Source organism: Lucilia cuprina, chromosome 3, assembly GCF_022045245.1.
Source record: "Lucilia cuprina isolate Lc7/37 chromosome 3, ASM2204524v1, whole genome shotgun sequence".
Lineage (NCBI taxonomy): Eukaryota > Metazoa > Arthropoda > Insecta > Diptera > Calliphoridae > Lucilia > Lucilia cuprina.
This window is the reverse complement of record NC_060951.1, coordinates 23,448,286-23,470,785: the sequence shown is the minus strand read 5'-3', so window position 1 is coordinate 23,470,785 and position 22,500 is coordinate 23,448,286. Positions and strand designations below refer to the sequence as shown.

Sequence of the window (22,500 nt, the reverse complement as noted above, 5' to 3'; positions counted from 1 at the left end):
AATTAGAATGTGTAACTTCTTTAGCTTTATTTATATAGCTTGACTCTCGTGTCGATCCTTGTGTTTATATTAAAAATTTCTAATTCCCACCTTACAGTCTACCGGTTTTTTGAGCCATGGCTAAAGCATTTTCATTGGCAATCATTTGGAACTCCTGGAATCTTTGTGATATACGTTGATTCATTTTCAAATACTTTTCCATACAATTCAAGGAACATTTTTCCTACAAAGAGAACAACAACAAAGAAATAATATTGTAGTCAAGGTTTTAGGAGATATTTTATTTTTACTTACCTCGCTGTCCTTCACTTGTCGGGAGGTGAAATCTCTAACACAATCTGTGAAACACATTTCAGATAATTTATTGTATGACATTAAAAAATCTGAAAACTAAATTTTAGAAAAAAATCATATTTAGCCAATTCATGAATTTTTCTTCTATTTCTATAGTGGCGTGAACATATCTTTAAAACTTACTGTTTTCATTTGTTCTTTATCTAAAGATTCCAGACTGGCGGTATTTGCTTCAACGTTGGCCATTATTATTTGTTAATATATTATTGAGTTTAATTGAAAATTTTATGAAAAAATATTGAAAATTATGCTTTCTGCTTGACTTTTTAATGTTGTAATCAGTTTTTTCTATTATAAAGTGTGTGTTAATGTTGTTGTTGCTGGAAAAAAGACATGCTGTCAGTGACAGTATCAGCTGTTTTGTTTTTGTCTAATGTGTTGATGTGTTTAACAGCTCTGTTTTACAGTGTTTTATTATTCTATTACAATTTAAACAGAGTTGTTTTAGAAAAAATAACTGTCAAACATAGTGTTGGAAAATTTGTTGTTATTAAAAACTCAAACTATTTTGTTTTACTTTTTTCATATTTCGAAATCTGCTTATTCCATTATGCTATAACCTAATTTGACCATTAAACAAATTTTCAAAATATCTAGGTATAACTATCAGGCCTTTCACTACTTCACAGTGGGACAGAAACAATTTTGGAAGTAAATATGTTATTTCTGAAATTCTAATTAGGCGACATTCACAGTACCAGCGACAATTTGATTTTTCCATCTTTCTTGTTTATAATTTTTTATAAATTTTGTATCAAAATTAACTGCTAGATCCGCCCATTCCTGAATAACTTAATTAAATGCAAAAAAAAATATACCCATTTAAATCTCAGTCCTTCAAATTTTTTAAAAATGATGATGTTTTGATTTGTCTTGAATTTTTTAAATTGAATCGTTCAGTTATGGATTTTGATCTGAAATATTTTATATATTATTGGTAATTTAGGTATCTGACAAAGTCTTAGGTTAGGTTAAGAAGGGAGTAAACAACGATGTACATATATCCACTCGGAGGCCATAAGATCCATTGTGATTCCCTTCAAGAAGTGAAAATTCAAAAACAAGAAGATAGGTAAATGAAAATACATGAATAGAAAAATATAAAGCCCCACTAATTAACTTGAGAAAACCTAGTAGATTGCAAGGGTTAAGTTTCGCAATTTCCAACAGTTCTTTGTAGAACCTATTCCCTAGCCATTTATGCATGAGATTATGTTTGATCGTTTCTACTTCCTCCTCATTTTCGCATAACCTACAATATTCGTGTATACTGCTATCCCAATTTAAAATCCATACCAGAACCCTTAGAATACGTCTATGCAGTCGTATAAATATATTGGTTTGGTCAGAGGGCCTTTGATATTTTGCAATCCAATCAACTATTTTTTAGGACTGGTTGTTGATATCGCGTATTCTATCAAAAAATCAGATTCAGATACACATTGGAATTGTTATACCCTACACCACTATAGTGGGATCCTATTTTTGAATAGATTAAGACATGTCCGTCTGTCCCGGTGGCTGGCTGTTCAAGTAAACATTGTGCGCAAGGTACAGGCCGCAATTTTTAAGATAATTTAATGAAATTTGCACCAAGCATATGTAACGAGGACTATTGAAAATGGTTGAAATCTTAATATTATTTCACCAAACCTCATATAACCATACCTCCCGATTTGGGTTTTTTATGCCATCATTACGTCAAATGTACTATTATCCTTTTAAAAATTGTCACAAATAAGTTTTATATAAGTATAAATGACACACGATTTTCGTAATGATCGGTCCTTATTTGACCCTAGCCCCCATCGAACCTCCTTTCAGAAAATGTCTTAAACGTCTAAAATTGACTTGTAACTATTTGTATCGCAATGAAACTCAACAAAACTAACTGTTGTTTAAAAATATATCCTTTTCCCAAATTTACTGAGGACCGGCCCATGTTTGACCTATACTCCTATATTTAGATCATTTAGAACATTTATTTTTTATTAATAAATTGCTTAAATATTTTGGAATTTAAGTCAGCATAGAAGTTTCTTTATGAAAAATAAAAATGTTAAAAATATACTCATGGTGTAGGGTATTATATGGTCGGCCATGCCCGACTATACTTTCCAACTTATTTTAATATTGTAGTTGCTATTACAATCGCTTTTTAGTTTCTTCAATTTTAATTGGTTTACGAACATTTTAAAAAATTCGATAAATTGAATTTTTGTAGTTTTTGAAAGATATAATTTTATAAATATTTAGACCCAAGGGGGGCCAAAATTTATTGTACATTTAAAGGCTCCCATTCCATCTGCGATTTCGAAAAACTTTTAAATGAACTTAAAAACACTTCAATGTATCGCTTTTTCAATAGTTCATGAGTCAGGACATACCATTTTATTTCCAAAAAATAAAGTTTCTAAACCACAGTGTCAAGGTTTTGAATAACAGGTTTTGATTGATTCCTCGGTGTAACCTAAATACTAAATTACCAGTATTATAAAACAAATAAAACATTGAAATTTATATTTGTTTTTGTTTATACGTTTATTTAAACAACTTTTCATTTTTATTTTAAGTTAATAATTAATAATAATATATAGACTTTAATTTACTTTATATATACTTCAGTTTTTAATTATAATATTTGCAGTTTTTTTTTTGTTAATTATTATTAAATTCTGAAAACACAAAATCAAAGTTGATTTATTTATTTTTTTTTTTAATATATAATTACACATATACACAATTTTGTTCACGACAATAATTTTTTTTGAATTTTTTTTTTGTTCACTCATTTGAATATAAATATAGAATTTGCTCCCGAAAATGTGTGTTTTCTAAAGTATAGTATTATTTTATTTAAACATTTCTTGTTTTTTTCTCATGTCTACCAAAAATATTTAAATTTTTTTTAACAAAGATTAATTTTTTTTGTTGGCATTAAAAACAAAATTTGTTCTTTAATTTAAAAAAATAACTTAAAGGTGTAGAGATTAGAAAATAAAATACATATTGAATTTTATATAATTTTATAAAATATATAGATAGCAAAAACAAACTAAGCTACTATTTCATTGTTATTTATAATTATATGCATATTTTAAATGTATATATATTTTATTTAAATTAATTACAAATCATTGTTAGGAAAAAGATTTTTAGATTTTAGCAAATTTTAGAAAAAAATGTGTAACACATTGTGGGGGGGACTTAAGGCTGTAAAAGAATTTCGAAGACAAAGTAAAAAAACTACAAGTTTTTTATTAATATTTTGTTGTTTCTCTAAGCCATTTATATTATTATTATTATTTGTTAATTATTTACAATGTTTAACATAAATCTCTAGACTAATAAAAGAAAATGTATAATGTATATTTATAATTTTTTCTTCAAAATTGTGCTTTAAAGTTCGACAAAAATAAAATAGTTTTGATGTGTATTTTATATATATATTTTAGACTTTGTATAAAATATTTAAACTAGGTGTGTTTTTTTTTAGAATTAAAATAGAAATAATAACTAAAATAACAGAAGAAATATTAACATTATTACATTTAAATTGTTAATTATTTAATTTAAGTGTTAAAGGAGGAGTTTGTTAAATATTGTTTTGGTTTTTTTTGTTTTGTTTTTCTATTTATTATTAAGGATTTGTTTCTTTTTGATCAAATATTGATTTAATGGATGGTAATGATGAATGTGAGTGTGTTGTTTTTATATAGTGAGTTAACAATAAAGTAAATTATAAATATAAAACTAATAAAAGCAATTTTTATTTTTTTTTGTTATTTTTTTATCTGTAGATTTCTATACACATATATTAGATTAATTTAAGCTAAAAAGCTTATAAACAAATATTACACTTGTGTTTTTAATTTCTGGTTTTTCTAAAAAATTAAAATATTAAAACTAAAAAAATAATAATAAACAAAACAAAAATTAAAAAAAATATATATATATCTTATTAAATTGTTGTTGTTTTTAGTTAAAATTAAAGTTCATCTTATCTTTGACTATATGTCTTATAAACCCTTTGGTTTGTTGCCGTGCTATTTGCCGATGTTGACGATGATGTTGATGCGATGTGGGCCTGTGATTGTTCTTCTTCGTTGGTTTGATGGTGTGGTGTTGTTTCTAAATTTAAGGGCAACGCATTGTCGTCGGCATTCATTTCATGCAGTAAATCACGTTTTTTGAAATAATCTAATAAGTTTTTAGTTGATTTCTTGTGCGCCACGACAGATGCTTCAGCCTAATGGAAGAGGGACAAGTATTCAAAATTAATAAATAAAATAAATAGTGTATTTTTGTCCCAAAAGCTTTCTCCACTATTAAAGTCTAAACTATTTCTTCAGTTATTGAGGAATTCAATATTTTTAGTAAATATTGACGCAAAACTTTTGAATTCTTTTCATGCAATTCAACTTTTAATATAAATACGTACGAGAATATTAAAAATAACATATTTCTCTTAAAATCAATGAGATATTTTTATAAAAACTAAATAAATAAGTAACAATACATTATATCCTACTTGTTTGCTACTTAAGAATAAAAAAATAAAATAATTTCTACTTACACTGGCCGTTAAATTCATAAAATTATAATATTTCTCCAAAACACTAATGATCTCTTTAAAACCATTGCCAATTAAATGAGAACGAACAATGGCTTCGTACTGTTCGTTGTCGGTGATTAGATGTCCTACCAAAATGGCCGTATAGCTGCCCTTTAGCGAATGTTCCATATGATGACCAGCTTTTTGTAGTACTATAATAAAAAATAATAAAATATTAGCAATAAAATATAATTAAACATTAAATAATACTTACAATTATTAACCGTTTCATCAACTTCTTCCTGTTTCTTTTTGTTTTTCTCTTGATTATCCAAAAAGGCATCGGTATTCTTTTCCACCAATCTGTGTACACAAAAAACAATTGTTAATAAAACACAAATTTAAAATAAATTAAACTTTACAACTTACCTCGCCAATTCTTCACATTTATAGAAATATGCCATAACAGCAGATATGGCGGATTCTCGTGGCTGTGAACTATCATTATGATTTAAGTTGAAATCGGTTGGAGCATAGGCTTTCATAATACGTGCTCGATTTTGTATAGTATACATTGTTAAATTGATTAGTAGCAGGAGCGACTAAAAATGAAAACAAAGCATTAATTAAAAAAAAAACAAATTATCTTCTACAGTAAATCTATTAAAACTTACCAATATGCTCAGTTCAAATACACAGCGATCCGGAATGTAATTGGGTGCTTTTAATAACAAATGGAAACTAGTGTCAATAACATCGGCCTTTTGACCCACCAATTCGGCACCTAATGCTTGCGAAGCACTGAATGGATGCGTCAAACTAATGAGTACCTTCATTAATGGTATCAGTAGTTCACGTATAACAATACCAGGATTGTCGCGTGAAGTAAACTCTGATGTAGGATACAAAATCAATTCACGATCACAGAGCGAGTAAAGGGAGCAGAGAGTGTTTGCTACAGAACCATTATTGTAGGTTAGAATGTAACGTTGATTTTCCTCATTCAGTTGTGTAACATTCTCCAGGACGCGCAAACATCTTTCTACTGTCTGCATGTTATCAAGCAAGGGACGTGTCCAGTTGATGCCAGTAGCACTGTAAACATTATCGATTACCGGTCGACAGCAATCATTAATAGTTTTAATAATATGTTCCAAACCACCCAGTTCACGTAACTCTTCCTTGAACCAGTCGCCGGCTCGTTTAGAGGTAAGCGAAAGTAAGGTTTCCATAGCTAAGGTACCTACGGTTATGCTGTCGACATTAAGATGAGTGGCTTTGCCCTGAACCTTGATTTCTTCGCATAGTTCTCGCACTCTCTGTTTGTTTCTTTCGTAGTTGGCATGATCGGCGGGAGCTGCTACAGTTTGTTCAGATTCTAGGAGATTCATCATTAATTCTAAGGAATCGCGATCCAAATCCATATTGAGGCCTTCTTGCGACAAAATGTACATAATAGCTGTAGTGCAAAGACCCAGCGATAAATCACGGTTGGCATCTGAGAGAGCCTTGAAGAATTTCGTCACCACACCATGAGCTCGTACATGCATACGAAATGCTGGTACCATACATTTGGTAGCCAGTTGTAGGGCTGAGAGGCAGCGTGTATACATTGGATTGTGTGGCTGTAGGGCATCCAATATGTACTCAACATCATCGTCCATTTCTTGATATTCACCAATTTCCTGAATTTGATGCGCGGTCTTTACGTTTCGTACCACTGTGTAATAGTCCTTGGCTTTACGATCTATTCGTATTGATGTTATGGTATCGGCCGGCGTATCGTCATCCATATCAAAGGCCGATGATGATGAGGGATACGCCTGAGGATTGGCCTTAATTACACGGGTCATTTTGTGGGCAGGTACTGGACTGCTACGTGTTTCGTCACTATTAAAATCATTGAAAATGGCTTCGACAGTGGCATTTGTAGTCTTGCTTTCGGGGGCCTTATTCTGAGTATTGCTTGGAGGTGTGTTGCCTTCGCTATTGGCATCTCCATTAGCAGTAGCGTCCCATCTGTGCTTGTAGAGATGTCTCTTGCCAGCTTGATCGGTTTGTTCCGACGGCACACGGCTCTTAAATATACTGCCTTTCTTTTTCGATATCACTAATTTAACCGGTTCAGCTACTGGCGCTGTAGGGTTATTGCTTGTCGAGGAGTCCGTATTTGATTTATTGATAACCACAGCATTATTGACCTGCGTATCCAGGGTGAGTGTTCGTTTGAATTTGTCTTTGATTTTGTAATCTCTTCGGGGAGGCGGAGATGAAGAAGATGGATTATCCAAACTACTTTCCGGTCTTTGGAGTGAAGAAGAGTCTACGGAATTATTTTCTTGCAGATCGATAGGTGTTAAGCGATTATCAGAATACGGCTGCAGGGGTAAAATTTGAGTATCATTATTATCATTAGAAGGCAAATCCAAATTAGGTTGTTTGGCGGGTGTGGGCTGTTGGTTATCTTCCAGTTCGTCCATTTGGCTCGAGGGCTGCAAGACTTGTGTGACCTGTTGATTTTTACGCTTACGACTATAACTACGTTGTGTGGAAGGCGTTGTGGTGGAATCTGAAGGGGAGATTTTTTGTATTTCTTGCTGATTGACTTTAGCTGTAAGATTGGCGGCAATTTTATTAATATTATTGTTGTTGAGATTTGTAACATTACTGTTATTGACATTATTTCGTGTCGTTCTACCTCTTCTGGCCGTGGACACAATAGTCGCCGGGGTCGGATTGTTTTCTTCTTCAGACTTGTGGGGTGAAGATTTATCCAAAATTACATTAGGCGTTTGCTCTGCAGCATCTACACTTGCCGAATTCGTGGCATCTTCAACTTTTCCTCTACCTCGCCTCGTTGTACGTTTCTGAGGTTGTACATTAGGTTCCTCAATGGGAGTTTGTTGTAGTGGAGCTGCAGGTTTTCTTCCTCTTGTTCGTGGCGTTTGTATTGTAACTGTAGAAGTTTCATCTACATCAGCAGTTTCTGCATAATTGGCTTTATTTCTTCCGCGCGTAACTCGTTTGGCCGTTGCAATCGTAGTTGTAGGTGTATGATGGGTGTCTACAGTTGGGGGTTCCACTATTGGGGTTTCTATCGTTTCATTTGTTGCAATAATACCATTCTCTTTTATTGTATCTGGTTGTTCTTCTACTTCCATTGCTGTAGTTTCTTCTCCCCGTAACACCGCCAATATGTCCTCCTGCAGAGGTTCTGCCTCGACAAACGTGCTAGATGCTCTTTGCTGTTGACTACTTTCTCCATCCATCATCATGGATTCTAATCTTAATTCAATGTCTGAAGGTGGTGCTACCAGTGAAGAATGTTGGCTTGTTTCCAGATCACTAGTAATTACACTAGAACCTCTACTATGTATTACACAACTTTCTTCGACAGCCGGCTGTAGGCCTGCCAATGGTGTGCTATTGCCTTTCGACGATATACTACCTAAAACAGAGGACTGCGAATCGAAGTCCTTTTCCGATAGCGTAGGTGGTGATATAACGGTTCTGGTGGCCGTTGAGACGGATGCGGCTGGTGTTTGTGTGGCGTTTACAATTTGTGGGGGATCATTCGTGCTAGTCTGACTTAAGGACAAATGTGGCGAAGGTGTTTTAAATTCAGCGGCTAAATTTTGTGGTGGTGCTGCTAGTTGTTCGACTGCTGCGTGTTTTAAATGTTTATGCTTTTTACTTTTCTTTTTCTCCTTTTCAAGCCTCTCTAAACCATCATTGCCCGTAGAAGCGCCTTGTTTTGCTTTTTTTGCTTTAGCAGCAGCTGCTGCGGCGGCCGCAGCTAGAGCGTTCCTTATAACATCTGTTTTTATTATAAGTTTTAATCGTTCCTTTGGCGGTTTATCTGGGGATATTTTAACCGTGCAGTAGTTTATTTCTGGTGGTTCTACCTCCTCTTCTTCTTCACTTTCTTCCTCTTCCTCCTCTTCTTCTTCCTGCTGCTCTTGTTCACGTTCGTGTGGTGGTGATGTCGGTTTAGGTGAAGGAGGCTTAGGAGGTTTTACTATAATCTTGGGTGTTGTCAACACAGGTGGAGTTGTTGTTTCTTCCACTGAAGAGTGTCTTGATTTACTTACAGACGGTAGTGTAGACTGGGTATCGTTAGCTGTTATTTCAGAGTGTTGGGAAGGTGGTGTGCATGAAGCGTTCGGTTGTTGTTCTTCACTATCAGTACTAACCAAGCGGGATGTACCCTATAAAAAAATAACACATATTTAGAAATAATATATTTACAAATGATTCACTATGAAAAGTTTTTAATTAAAATTACACACTCGTTATTTAAAATAGTTTTCTAAACAATAAACATAAATTTTCTAGGAAAAAACAAATTAGAACTGAAATAGTGAAAGCAAACAATAAGATTAGACCAGAGGCAACCAGACAAATTGAAGTATTAAGCGTTCTTAGTTAATGTGGCAATTCTACTCAAATATAGGTGAGAAAAAAGGCGCGTAAAAACTTTTCGTTGAAATGAGAACGTTATTTTCTAATGATCACGATTATTCTCTCTTCAATATTCTCTTTTTTTAATTTTTGTTTTTATTTTCTAATAGGGTGGTTGTTGAATGTGAAAAATCAACATAACAAAAAGGTTTATGTATTTTATTTTCTGTCAAAGTTATGTTACAATTGTAAAGGATTGTTTCTCATAAATTTATTCTTCAGTTATTAAATACCTACATTTTAATAAAAAAACGTTTGTTTCTTTTTAAATTTTATAGGGATAATATTGATCAGCTCTGGGATAATCTTTACTACATAATAAAGCAAAATTTGTTTGCTATTTAAGTACATTTAAAAGTAATTTGGTCATAAATTATAATCTTTAAATTTGTTATTTTTAAGTTTGCAACAGTTTAAGAATGAATTTTAGAAATAAAATACCTTAGATATTCGTAACACAATAGGAGGATGCTCGGGTGTTTTCGATGCTGCACTATTTACATTAACTGGATGTTGGCTGGATGCTATTAATGGTGGTATTTGTTGCGGTACTGCTGGTGGCGGTAATTGTAATGGTTGTTGGGGTTCTGGTGTATCGCAAGTGCCATAAACATCATCTATTTTATGAGCCGGTGTAGGCGGAGGTGTCTCCTGGCCCTCAAGTAATTTCTCCACCTTTTTATCTTTCGGCACTATAATATCTCTTATAGGTGTCGGCGTACGATCATCATCGTCCACCTCACAATAGTTCACAGCTTTACGAGCTCGGCCCAGGACACGAGATGGGGGTGCTTCAGGTTTAAGTTCTTTCTCTGGCTTCTTCTTTTTCGCCGATTTGGGCTCCGGTGGTGGTTTAGGTTCACCCGTAGTTTCTATCTGCTCCTCATCACAGGAATCCACAGATTTTTTGGGGAGTTTCTTTTTAGCTGTTTTTTTCTTCCGCTCTGCAGAATTTGATTTGGGTATTTTAAGTTTAATAGGTTCTCGTACAGGTGTTGTTAAAATGGATGGTACTGTTATCGATGAATCTCGTGTAGGTGATGTCGATTGACGTGGTAATTGCTGCATTATTTGTGCTATAACTTCCGGAGGTGTAGTGTTGCGAGATTTAAAAAATTTTCTGGGTTTTGGTGGTTCCAATGCAGATGTTGAGTGTTCATCATCTTTGTGTGATGCCGGACTTTCTTGGGGACTATTAGCTGCCACGGCTGCAGCCGCAGCTGCTACTGCTGCCGGTATTACGGACATGGTGTATGTGCGAGTGGAAGTAAAACCCATTTTTCCCCACTTGCCCATGGTACCCATGGAGCGTGCCACCGTTGGACGATTGGCACTTTCCTTGGTGGTATCCAAGGGTACCAAAATATTTTTACTCCAACGTGACATATTGCAAATTGTATGCTTTTGGTATTCTCTTTTTTAAATTTCTTTGTTTCGTTTTTATCTGAGTCTGTTTAATGTCTTTTTATTATAATTTTCCATTACACTGTTAAGGAATTAACTAAATGAAAACAAATTATTAATTGGAAACACTTTTTGATATAAACTTTGTTGATATTATTGGAAATTCCTAAAATTTTTGTAAAGAAAACATCAACCAAAACAATGCACTTAAACGTCAATTTCAAAGACATTTCTCGTTTATGTCATCAACAAATACAACACCAAAAGAAACTGAATAGAATGAGAAACAGAGAGAATAGCAAAAAGAGGAATTTTCAATAATCTTTTTTTATTTTTTCAAATAATATTTCTTTTATTAATTTTTAACAATATTATGTATAAATTTTTTAATTATTAACTTTTCTGTATATAATTATATTATTTTTTTTCTATTTTTTTTGTCTTGACACAATTTTATTAGCTCTCTTACTCTTTCATTCATAACTGAGATTTTTTTAATGTTTGTTGGTATTTTTCTTTTATGAACCATACAAAATACAGCTCTGCTTACATATTTTTTCATGTACTTTTTTACTTATTGGCGCAATTTTTATTTTATTATTTTCACATTTTTGTACAATTTAGCGAGTTTATTTTAATATTGTAGTAGTTTTTTGTTAATATTTTTTAAGAATTATGCTTCGAATAGGGTTTTATGGCATAAACACCTTTTCTTTTATTTTCATTGAACAATACGTAGTACGTACAAATTCTTCTTCTTACGATACGTTTTCTTCATCATATTTTTCCACTTTTTATGGTTGTGTGGTACTTTTACATTTTGCAAAATTTTCTTTTTCATTTATTGTGTAAAATTTCATATTCCACTTAATAAGTATATTTACTTTATGATTGTTTTATATTATATTTGTTAAATTAACAAAAATTTTCTTAAAATATTTGTTAAATCTTAATTAAAAAAAGAATTAAAAATTTTTCTTAAAATTTACACTGCACGTATAATTGAAGCCATTTTTATTTTTCTCCCTCTCTCTTACGGCTGTAAAGAGCGAGATGGTTGTATAAAGCAAATCGGAATGCAATAAACAAAAGAAAATGCATAAAAACAAAACAGGGTTGTATTTTAGGGATGTTAGCTTAGGGAAAATTTATTTTTATAATATTTATTGGCTTCACGAAAATTGTTTCTTAATTGCAAATAAATATAGACTAAAAAATCTAATGAACAATATAAATATTAATTTGAATTATTGCTTATATAACTATAAAATGAGTAGATCAGGTGATTCTTTTCAAAGAGTTAATATTCAAATACAGAGAGTAATTTATGTAATAAATTAAAAATACAAGATAAGTAATTTCATATCCAAACTTTATTTTATATACATACATATACACATCTCAGATTCAAGATTTAAAACTTATAATCTAGTTGTAAAATACATCGAGACACTATATTCAAAAAGTGCTAACTCACTTAATAAATAAACTGTGTTAGCAATTTTTTAATAAAGAATCTCAATGTATGCTTATTTATTAATTCTTTAATATAACTTTAAACATTTGTTTAGCATTTTTGCGACCATTCACTATATACGCCAACGGATCGTCTTGTGATGATTCCATTAGATTATCACATGCTGTCTGGTTAATGGGAAACATGAAGGACAGATCTATATCGTAGCGTGGTAATTTTTCTCTAAAATATTTATCAATTTAAACCTGTATTTCTTGTATTTTACTTTTTCTAAAATATACACACCTTAGGAAATTTATTACGTTATCACCCAAAGTTGGTTCCCGTGATAGTAATAAGGCCGATAAATATCTTGGATGTTTCTTTTTCTCTGCACAATGCATTATAAGACCCCAAGATTTGTAATCAGTATCTAGGACATAAGTATTATAAATGCCTTCATCTGTAAAATTGAAATTTGTAGTAATTCATCATGATTTATTTTTGTTAATAGAGTTTTTTGTTCTGTGACAAAAGGGCAAAAGTACATATTTAAGTTGTTTTTTTTTCTACTTTTCAGGAGAACGTTTTAATGTTTTCAAATCCTATACAAACTTATAGTCAAATACATTTATAAATGTCGATATTTTCAAAAGTTCTTTTCCGACATTTTTAAAGAATTTACACAATATAGAGTTAAGTACGGAGATTTCAAAAATGCAAAAACATTTTTACATATCTTGAGATATGTACTTCTTAGTTTTTGACACAGAATTTATTTGACCAATCTTATTTTTTTTCAAAATTAGTTTAGCAAAGATTTCTAAAATAAAAGATTCATATTGGAATATGTCTTTGCTTACAAATATCTTCTGTATGCATCCAATGAGCCGGTGTATTAAATTCCGGAATTAACCATGTAATATTTCCCTGTAATTTTTCTCTTAATGGATCCTCTGCATAGATGTAAGTAAAGTTCATGGTGATCTATAAAATATATATTAGGAAATTATTTTTTATATTTTTACAAAAGAAAATATTATATTTAAATAACTTTTGCCGTTTCGAAAATTTGTGTAAGTGTACTATACAGTAGAAGCTCCTTTAAACGTTTTTTTTTGTAAATAGAGGAGCTTTTACTGAATACTACTATTCTTTGCTCACAAATTTTGGAATTAAATTAATATGGTTTCCATATTTGTTGTTTTATAATCGATAGTAATAATTTTTACAAACAATAAATTTGCAATTCTAAAATAAAAACATATGGTTACGACAGAAATTATAATGTGTGACTCCAGTAATAGTTAATATGTAATTAATCCATGAGTATTATAAGGAGAATACATTTTGATGACCACAATAAACCATTGACCATTTCGACATCACAATTATTATGGGATGAATATAGTTGTGTCTGCGTTCTTTTTCGGTTTGTTGAAGGCATCCAGTTTTGTTTGGTAACATACAAACATATATTAAATTGCCTTACTATGTACCTTGGCCATTGAACACTTTCATTGTTTTCATAAAAATAATATAAATTGAATGATAACGAAGCAAAAAATGCAACAAAAACCACACCAAACCTACATAATATTCGTATGTATGGGAATTTTTTTAAAATATTTGTAAAAGAAAAAATATAAAAGAAATAAACCTGACTTTAGGCACTTACTTATTCGAATAATATTTTCACATCCTAAATAGTGTATGTCTGTGTGATTATGACGCCATCCAACTAATACAAACAATCAATATAATGCGCCTTACTACAAAAGGTTCAATCGAACCCAATGAACCAATCGAACCGTTCAAGTCAGTAAGCGGAATAAGGAATTGTGTACATTATTCGAAAAAAATAAAACTTAACTGTCAATAACGGTTATTCTCGGTTAGTTGAATTGTAATTGTGACTGTAATGTGAGCAACTAAAAATTTTTATAATCAAGTTAAAATTTATTAAATTATTGCACTTATCGATTTATTGGCGGACAAAGATAAGAATCAGTACCTCACATATTATGCGCCACATTGTACTGAAATGAAGATTTTCAATCGTAGGTAAGAACTAAGGACCCTTTCAAGAAAATGTTTTTTTTCTATTTTTAGTACATTAAAAAGCATTCCACTTAGAAATTGGTCCTCGGGACAATTTTGATATTTTAAAATTTTAATATTTTTAATACCCATGCAGATTATATCAGAATTTATTCATCCCTTTACTTGAAACAGTTCATTTATCTACCCAGCAAAAAAAAGAACGTCCAAAGAGGAGAAAAATAAGTAAAATTTACTCCACGGTAGTACTGAAAAAGACCTGAAGAAGTGATGATTTTAACGCAGGCTTGTCATAGGACCTGAAGTCATTCTCAGAAAGCAATTTTTATGTTCTTTTTTTGACAGTTATCAGGAAGTGAAATTGTAATATTATAGAATACAACTAAATTGACTAAGTTGCACGCATTTATTAATCAATTCCAAAATAAAATGAGTTTAATTAAAACAAGTAGGAAAGTACAGTCGGGCATGGCCGACCATATAATACCCTACACCATGAGTATATTTTAAAATTTTTTTATTTTTTTATAAAGAAACTTTTATGTTGAATATTACCATAATTCCAAAATATTTAAGCAATTTATTGATAAAAAAAACTAAAATTTCTAAATGAGGCTTTATATAGGTCAAATATGGGCCGATCCTCGGTAAATTTGGGAAAAGGATATATTTTTAAATAACAGTTAGTTTTGTTGAGTTTAACTGCGATACAAATGGTTTCAAGTCAATTTTAGACGTTTAAAACATTTTTTGAAGGGGGATTTGTATGGGGGCTAGGGTCAAATAAGGGCCGATCCTTACGAATATCTGCAGTGTCATACATACAAAACTTATTTGTGCCCATTTTTAGAGAGATAGTAGAATATTTTACGTAATTATGGCATAAAAAGTTCAAATCGGGAGGTACGGTTGTATGGGGGCTAGGTGAAATAATGGACCGATTTCAACCATTTTCAATAGGCTTTGTCCCTGTGCCAAAAAACATTCTTGGTCCAAATTTCATAAAATTATCTTGAAAATTGCGGCCTGTACCTTGCGCACAAGGTTTACATGGACAGCCAGCCGGACGGACGGACATGTCTTAATAGACTCAAAAAGTGATTCTGAATCGATCGGTATATTTAAAGGTCGTATTGGACCAATATTTTTTATGTTACAAACATCAGCACAAACGTATAATACCCTCCCCACTATAGTGGTGTAGGGTATAAAAATTCAGTACAAAACATATATCTACCTTCAATTTTAAACTAAATTGGATTCTTTTCGCTTCTTTGGAAGTCAATAAACATCACTTCCACAGAAGGTAAACGAGTTCATTTGGTGCTACTTTTGAAGTGGTGCTAAATGTTATTTTTTTAAAGTACTTCGTTTTATTTTTGTTGGGTACTCTATATAAAATTATAGATGGTCACATTATTATCGCCAACATTTAAATGTTTACCCCAACTATAACTATAATCATTTATTTTAAATGTTTTCTTACTGCAAGACCAAAAACTGGTGGATGATAATCAGAATATTATGTGGCAGATATGTGTGTTTGTATGTGCATATTGTTGCAAAGCAGGCGAACAAACATTTTCGCTTTTCATTGTAATGCAAATTGTTGTAATCCATAAATGAAACTGGCAAGTAGAAGAAGACAAAGATGAAAATGAAAAAGTATAAGATTGAAGATGACCCTTTTCTTTCCTGGAAAAGAAATGCCAATGGCCACTTACATACTAATTTCCAAAGAAACCTCCCTCCCTTGTTGTGTGAAAGAAATGCATTCTTTAACTGTTTTTTTTGTGTGGAATGGCTGCTTTGTTTGGCGGGATAGATGGATGGCCGGCTGGCTGTTTGGCCAGTCGGTCGGTTGGTTGGTTGGTTGGTTGGTTGGTTATTTAGTTGGTTTGTGTCTAAGCCATCAACAAGAGTCATCTCATCTAGTACTTTTTTACTTTGCCAAGTTGTTGTTTTCCTCTTCTTTTGATTATTTTTATTTTGGTATTTGTCAAGTGAAAGTTGTGTTATGTCTGGGATAATAAACGACAGTACGAAAATTTCACTTGTGTTCCTTATCATCGTCGTCATCATCATCAACGTATGGTTTGAGCGCGGCGGAAACCTGTTCCTTTTTGTTCTTAAATAAATTTTGTAGATTTCAGTTTCTTTACTTTACTTTCCGCCAAAAATTATAATTGCATTGTATTGGTATGCAAGCTGGATGACTTTTTTCGTTTTTTATTTTTTTATTTTTGGCTTGTAGGTTGACTGGTGAACAGGATGGGTAGATGGATGGATGGATGGATGGTTTGTTGCATGGTCAGTTGATTGTATTGGTTTTTGGGTATTTGTATACTCCGTCACATTCATACATTCACATTCAGTCTGTCACTCATACTACTCGTATATTCATTCAATAATTTTTCTACTTACATGCTGATCATTACTGGTGAATGTAAAGTGACTACGCATACAGGCGTATTCTGGTAATTCTTCCGTTGATGCATAATATTGCACCACATACCAACAGCCCATCATGGCTTCCAAATCGAAATTACGTTGAGCACGTACCTGCAACGATAAAATGCATTTTTAACTTAATTACACATGTAGTAATTCATATACAATGTATATTACACATACATACATATTTTGTTTTGGGCCGATTTTGGTTCTCATAATGAAATTTTATTAAAAATTCAATAGATTCGAATAAAATTGAATGTGATTGACATTTGATGGAATATTTAAATGGTGATGTATATACAAATGTATGCAAACTTGTTTAAATATTAAATGATTTTCGATAATTTTGGAGATTTACCAAAAAATGCGTAAAATTATTCTAATTTCAAGTAATATCATAAGTTTCACTAGCTATACCCAGTGTGCTTTGCTACTCTAAAAACAATATAAATAAAAAACCTACATAACGATTTTGAAGATTCTAACTATAATATTTTTCATATATATAATAAGATGCTATTCAGATTATTGCAAGTTCTCCAATTTTTCCAAATGCAAATAAAAATTTAAATGTAATCTATGAAAAATGTGAATATTCTATACGAGATTCTGTATTTAATTCATATGAGAGGTGTCAATTTCTCCGTCTCTAAATGTTGATATGAATGTCAAAGTTATTTTTTTTTAAATTTTAAAATTCTAGCGCTAATAGCTTCTCAGATATACAAATATTTCTATTTAAATAATATTGGGGTGCCAAGCCCCCCTTGATGAAAGTCCAAAATGTTTAGATGAATATTAAAGTTCTACGTGACAATTTTTAAGAATCTAGTTCTATTAATTTCCCAGATAAACGAATTTTTGTATTTAATTCATGTGGGTGGTGCCGTTCTTCCCAGTACATTGGTAGTCGGTCAATTTATTACCCAATTTTTTTCAATGGATGTTAAGGTTCTTCGTGCAAAATTTGAAGATTCTAACCCTAATAATTTCCAAGAAAAACGAATTTTCGAGGGCTCTAACTGTTATATTTTCTCAGATATGTATACTGATTTAATATATTCTTAATGTGTAAGGTACCGCGCCTACTATAGATATTCCGCCCATTTTGTCCACAAATATTTTTATTGATGTCAAAGTTGTTGGTAAAAAACTTTAGGTCTCTAGCTGTTGCGGTTTCTAAGATATGCAACTTTTAAGACTAACTTTATATATGGGAGTGGCACTTCGCCTACTTGTAATTTCAAAACAAAAGGTAGCCTATAGTTCTTTCCAGACATACAGGAAGACACTGTGAAAATTTTAGGAAAATCGCTCCAGCCGTTTAGCGGTCTATAAAGTCGAATCAAACATACAAACAAATTTTTATATATATAGAAGATAGATACCCTGCAGTACGACGAACTAGTTCGACAATGGCGATATCAGCTGTCTCTAAGAACCACCACTAGTGAATTTTCAACCCACTAGCAATGTTATTTACTGTTGAATTTAACATTAACGTCATTGCGAGTGGCCGATTGACACCTTTTGAATCAAGTAGGAAAGTATAGTCGGGCATGGCCGACCATATAATACGCTACACCATGAGTAGTATATTTTTAAAAATTTTACTTTTTATAAAATTTTTATGTTGAATATTACCATAATTCCAAAATATTTAAGCAATTTATTGATAAAAAAAACTAAAATTTCTAAATGAGGCTTTATATAGGTCAAATATGGGCCGATCCTCGGTAAATTTGGGAAAAGGATATATTTCTAAGTTAGTTTTGTTGAGTTTCATTGCGATACAAATGGTTGCAAGTCAATTTTAGACGTTTAAAACCTTTTTTGAAGGGGGGTTTGTATGGGGGCTAGGGTCAAATAAGGGCCGATCCTCTGCAGTGTCATTTATACTTATATAAAACTTATTTGTGCAAATTCTTAGAGAGATAGCAGAATATTTTCAATAGGCTTCGTCCCTGTGCCAAAAAACATGCTTGGTCCAAATTTATCTTGAAAATTGCGGCCTGTACCTTGCGCACAAGTTTTACATGGACAGCCAGCCGAACTATTGATTAAAATAGCGAAATGTAGTTTACGTTTAGGCAAAATATCGACTACTTTATTTACCACGGGTAACTAGTTAGTTTAAAATGCGGCAATAAAACTAGTAAAAGGTACAAATTGGCCCTTTTCGTACTGAATGGTATATGTACATACATGTGTAAAAACATACATGCAAATATTATTACAAATGAATATTGCAAGTGTAATAAATATGTGAGAAAATAAGCCTTAATCTACATAATTATTTAAATTTATTTTAAATAAATTTAAATAATTATTTTAAATTTTTTATGTTCCACGTAAGGTATTGATATGAAATTCTAATATCATGTGAAAGTTCTTTGAGATGTGATTTTAATAACGTATTCATAACAAACTTTGATGTCAATAAGGATTCAGAATACATACATATGTATGTGTACATATTACTCATTTATTACAGTTTTACTTTACTTTATACTAAGTATTTAGTATAAGGTCTCTATTATACATATGAGTTTAAGTGTTTGTTGTGATTAATTTTTATGACCTTGAAAAATATATAAAAATTTCTATACATATAATATATGTACACAAATATTCTTATCAGAAATTTCCCCTCCAGCTTATTTTTCGAAACAATAAATTATATACATATAGAAAATCAGAAAAAGAAACACAGTAAAGCCTTTCATTACTTAGAAAGTCGAATTCTTAAGGGCGAAATTTAAGTATTTTAGATTTATTTGAATTTATTCAAATTCTCGTCAATTCCTAAGTTCTAAGTTTCTCTAAGTAAATATTTTTATTGTTGTTAGTATAAACTATCCATATATCGAAAATCGATCGATTGAATAAAAACACAACAAAGTTAAAACTGATATCATGCTGTTGTTTATATGTTGTTATTGTTGTATGTGATATTCTCTACCTGTTGTTCTTATTGTTGTTGCTATACATACATATTTCAATGATGATAATAATGTTGTTCTTATTGCCGTGATTGTATTATAAACACAATAACGATTGATAAATGTGTGTGATGTCGTGTTTGTCACAAGTGTTGCATATTGATGAGATTTTTATGGGGTGCTGCTGACTCGATCATCGCAAGACTGCTGCTTCTGTTGCTTTCCTTATTTCATTTAATTAAATTTTTTTCGCAGCTGACAAAATACTATAAACGAGAAGTACTAGTATTTGAAATTAATGAAAAAAAAAATAGATTTTTAAAATTCTGTTTTCTATCTTGAATGTTTAGTTGTCTGTTTTCGTACTGTTTTTTTATAATATTTTTAATTCATTCTAACACCCTACACTAGAGAATTTTAGAGCGTGACATTATGAGTTTGCCGATTAAAAATATCATAAATCTATATAAAGCTCATTTACTAAAAAACTGGCATAATCGAAAAAAAGTATTTTAGAGAAAATGGATTTGAATTTTTAATTTAATTTTACTATTTTTTTTAATAATTTTTAAAGAAATCAAGGGATTTCAAAATCTTATTATATTGATTTTGTCTTTCCATTTGTAACACATCAAAATATTGGTCATAGACCCACAAAAGTATATATGCATATTCTGGGTCCGTCCGTCCGTCTGTCCGCCCGTCCGTCTGTCTGTTGAAAGCACGATAGAGTGCGCAAATAGAGTCTACAAATATTCTCTTTAGGTAAGGTTTGTTTGATATTGAAAATGGGCAATATCGGACCACGTTTTCGTGGTCCGATTCCTTTTAAGACATACGAAGATTCGGCACAGCCGAATATAACAATCTCACTTGTTTTTTTCTAATATTTATGAAATCATGAACTGTTGTGAAAACAGTTCAAAAAATTTTTATTATGTAAGTCTGGTAGTAACTGAGCGATGTGTATTTTCCCCACAAAATTTGTATGAAAATTTACAATAAATATATGAAAAACACATTTAAACTGACAATTTTTTTCATATTTTGAAAGGGTCTGATGTCTCGGATAATAGAAATTTTTAAAATTTTACTCATGAAAAATATATTTTAAATTGTGCATTACATTCTTGGAATATACTTAGATATGTCAAAAGAAAAATAATAACACATATTTCACACATATTGGAACTACGAGGCCTAAGTTTAAAATTTAAGCTCAAGCTTGACAACACTTAGTGAAAAATCGGATTAATCGTAAAGAAGTTACCTTTTTCTAAATTTTACCCATATTGGATTTTGTTTCTAGCAAATTGAAATGTTATATGTAGGTCCACAATAGTTTATACATACAGATATTTTATGATCCTTAATTTTGAGAGGCGTACAAATACACGATTTTGCTCTCTATATAGAGTGAGTCATGAATAATTCTTTCGACGACAAAGTTATTCTTTCAAATTGTATAGAACTCGGTCTATAACTGATTAAAATTCTTCAGTTATAAACCCGAAGGTGAATAAAATTCGGCTTAGCCGAATATAATAAACACTCTTACTTGTTTCATTAGTTTTCATAAAATGTATGTATTTTTTATACTTTATTTTACAAGTGCCTAGAATGCGAACATTGATGGATATGACCGTTTTACAATGTGGTTTAAAGATGATCAACATCATCATAATGTTGTTGGTGACGTAGCTAATGATGAAGAAAGTTTTTGCTCGTCTGAACGTTTGTAATATACTATTTACGAATTGATTTATTAGAGAAAGATTTTTTGTTAAGTTAAAAAAAAAAACGTCAGAAAAAACCATAAATCGAGAACACTTTAAAATTGCACACACACTTTCTATTTTCAATAACAAACTATTTTTATTTTACTTTTTTTCACACAACACTTTATGAATCGCTAATCGAGTTTTGCTGTTATTTTTTAAATTTTGTATATTTTTTCTATTTTTGTTGCAAAGTAAAGAGACACTTACATTAGGACATCTTTTTTTCAAATCTGTACGTTTTTTGGATGTAAAACTGTTGAATTTCATCCAAGATTGTGTAAAATCTAGGCAAAATGTGGCCATAAACAAAAACACCAGTAATATTAATATTCGCGAATCCATATTGTTTATTTAAATTTAGTATCTTTTAGTTGTTTATTAGTTTTTTTTGACAACACTTCCGGTTTCCGTTATAGATTTGCTAATTATTAATTTTTGTAATTTAATTAATTTCTATTCTAATGAAAACGTCATGTCACCCAGAATATCCACTGCAAACTACGAGTAATTTGAATTTTGTGTTTCTTAAAAAAAAAAAACTCTCCAGAGAATTTGTTTTTGTACATATTGCTGTTGTTGTGTTTGTTTGATACAAAATTAACGGATAAAAAAATTCGAGCGAGTAGCGGCTCTAGTCACCATATTATTATTTTTATTTTTTGTTCTTGTTTTTTTTTGATATGAAGTGTTGGATTTTAAGAAGAAAACTCTGAATTGTACACAATACTTGTACAATAATTTTTATTTTCTTATGTTTTTATTATTATTTTTTAAGTTGTAATCTTTATTGAAATTAAATTAGTAAAAGAAGAAGTGTTTCCCAACAGTGAGTGCGATAAGAAAATGGGAATGTCATAAGTCTGGTTTTGCTAAATTCGAAGGCTCCGAGTGCTGAATAAACTAAAAATGTGATCGATTGATCGATAGATAGATAGATAGATAGATAGATAGATAGATAGATAGATAGATAGATAGATAGATAGATAGATAAATAGATAGATAGATAGATAGATAGATAGATAGATAGAT

At 31.0% G+C, this 22,500-nt stretch overlaps 3 protein-coding genes across 6 annotated transcripts in view; all 3 read right to left on the bottom strand.

The window, feature by feature from the left end:
* Positions 1-690, bottom strand: part of LOC111684121 (mitochondrial import inner membrane translocase subunit Tim9) — an 851-nt gene extending 161 nt beyond the window's left edge. Inside the window, exons 1-3 of the mRNA XM_023446245.2 lie at positions 478-690; positions 295-390; positions 1-223 (exon numbers count right to left, since the gene is read on the bottom strand). The exon at positions 1-223 is cut by the window's left edge and continues 161 nt beyond it. Of these exons, the coding sequence (XP_023302013.1) occupies positions 92-223; positions 295-390; positions 478-540 (291 nt within the window). The 5' untranslated portion in view covers positions 541-690 and the 3' untranslated portion in view covers positions 1-91. The remainder of the gene's footprint in view (positions 224-294; positions 391-477) is intronic.
* Positions 691-3,991: 3,301 nt separating this feature from the next.
* On the bottom strand, positions 3,992-11,811 carry LOC111684117 (protein wings apart-like). 4 transcript variants are annotated; one of them, XM_046945498.1, is made up of 7 exons: positions 11,244-11,811; positions 9,812-10,871; positions 5,584-9,117; positions 5,339-5,511; positions 5,184-5,272; positions 4,931-5,121; positions 3,992-4,603 (listed from the first exon to the last, which is right to left on the bottom strand). In XM_046945498.1, exons 2-7 carry the CDS (start codon positions 10,754-10,756, stop codon positions 4,355-4,357), a joined length of 5,181 nt encoding a protein of 1,726 aa, XP_046801454.1. In that variant the 5' UTR covers positions 10,757-10,871; positions 11,244-11,811; the 3' UTR covers positions 3,992-4,354. The 4 variants fall into 4 exon arrangements, with proteins under 4 accessions (XP_046801454.1, XP_046801455.1, XP_046801456.1 ...); XM_046945499.1 differs by having other exon boundaries at positions 11,325-11,811; XM_046945500.1 differs by having other exon boundaries at positions 11,482-11,811.
* A 318-nt stretch (positions 11,812-12,129) lies between these two features.
* Positions 12,130-21,981, bottom strand: LOC111684122 (apolipoprotein D). The gene is made up of 5 exons (XM_023446246.2): positions 21,679-21,981; positions 16,716-16,853; positions 13,094-13,217; positions 12,537-12,693; positions 12,130-12,473 (listed from the first exon to the last, which is right to left on the bottom strand). The coding sequence occupies exons 1-5, from the start codon at positions 21,811-21,813 to the stop codon at positions 12,311-12,313; spliced, it is 717 nt and encodes a 238-aa protein (XP_023302014.1). The 5' UTR covers positions 21,814-21,981; the 3' UTR covers positions 12,130-12,310.
* Between the last annotated feature and the right edge of the window lie 519 nt (positions 21,982-22,500).

Coding starts and splice junctions, on each gene's coding strand:
- LOC111684117 (XM_023446242.2), bottom strand. CDS start 10,756: ATGTCACGTTGGAGTAAAAATATTTTGGTACCCTTGGATACCACCAAG. Junction 5,122..5,183: donor TGATGAAACGGTTAATAATT/GTAAGTATTATT, acceptor TTTTTATTATAG/TACTACAAAAAGCTGGTCAT. Junction 4,604..4,930: donor TTATGAATTTAACGGCCAGT/GTAAGTAGAAAT, acceptor CTCTTCCATTAG/GCTGAAGCATCTGTCGTGGC.
- LOC111684122 (XM_023446246.2), bottom strand. CDS start 21,813: ATGGATTCGCGAATATTAATATTACTGGTGTTTTTGTTTATGGCCACA. Junction 13,218..16,715: donor TCACCAGTAATGATCAGCAT/GTAAGTAGAAAA, acceptor TATATTTTATAG/ATCACCATGAACTTTACTTA. Junction 12,694..13,093: donor GATGCATACAGAAGATATTT/GTAAGCAAAGAC, acceptor TCAATTTTACAG/ATGAAGGCATTTATAATACT.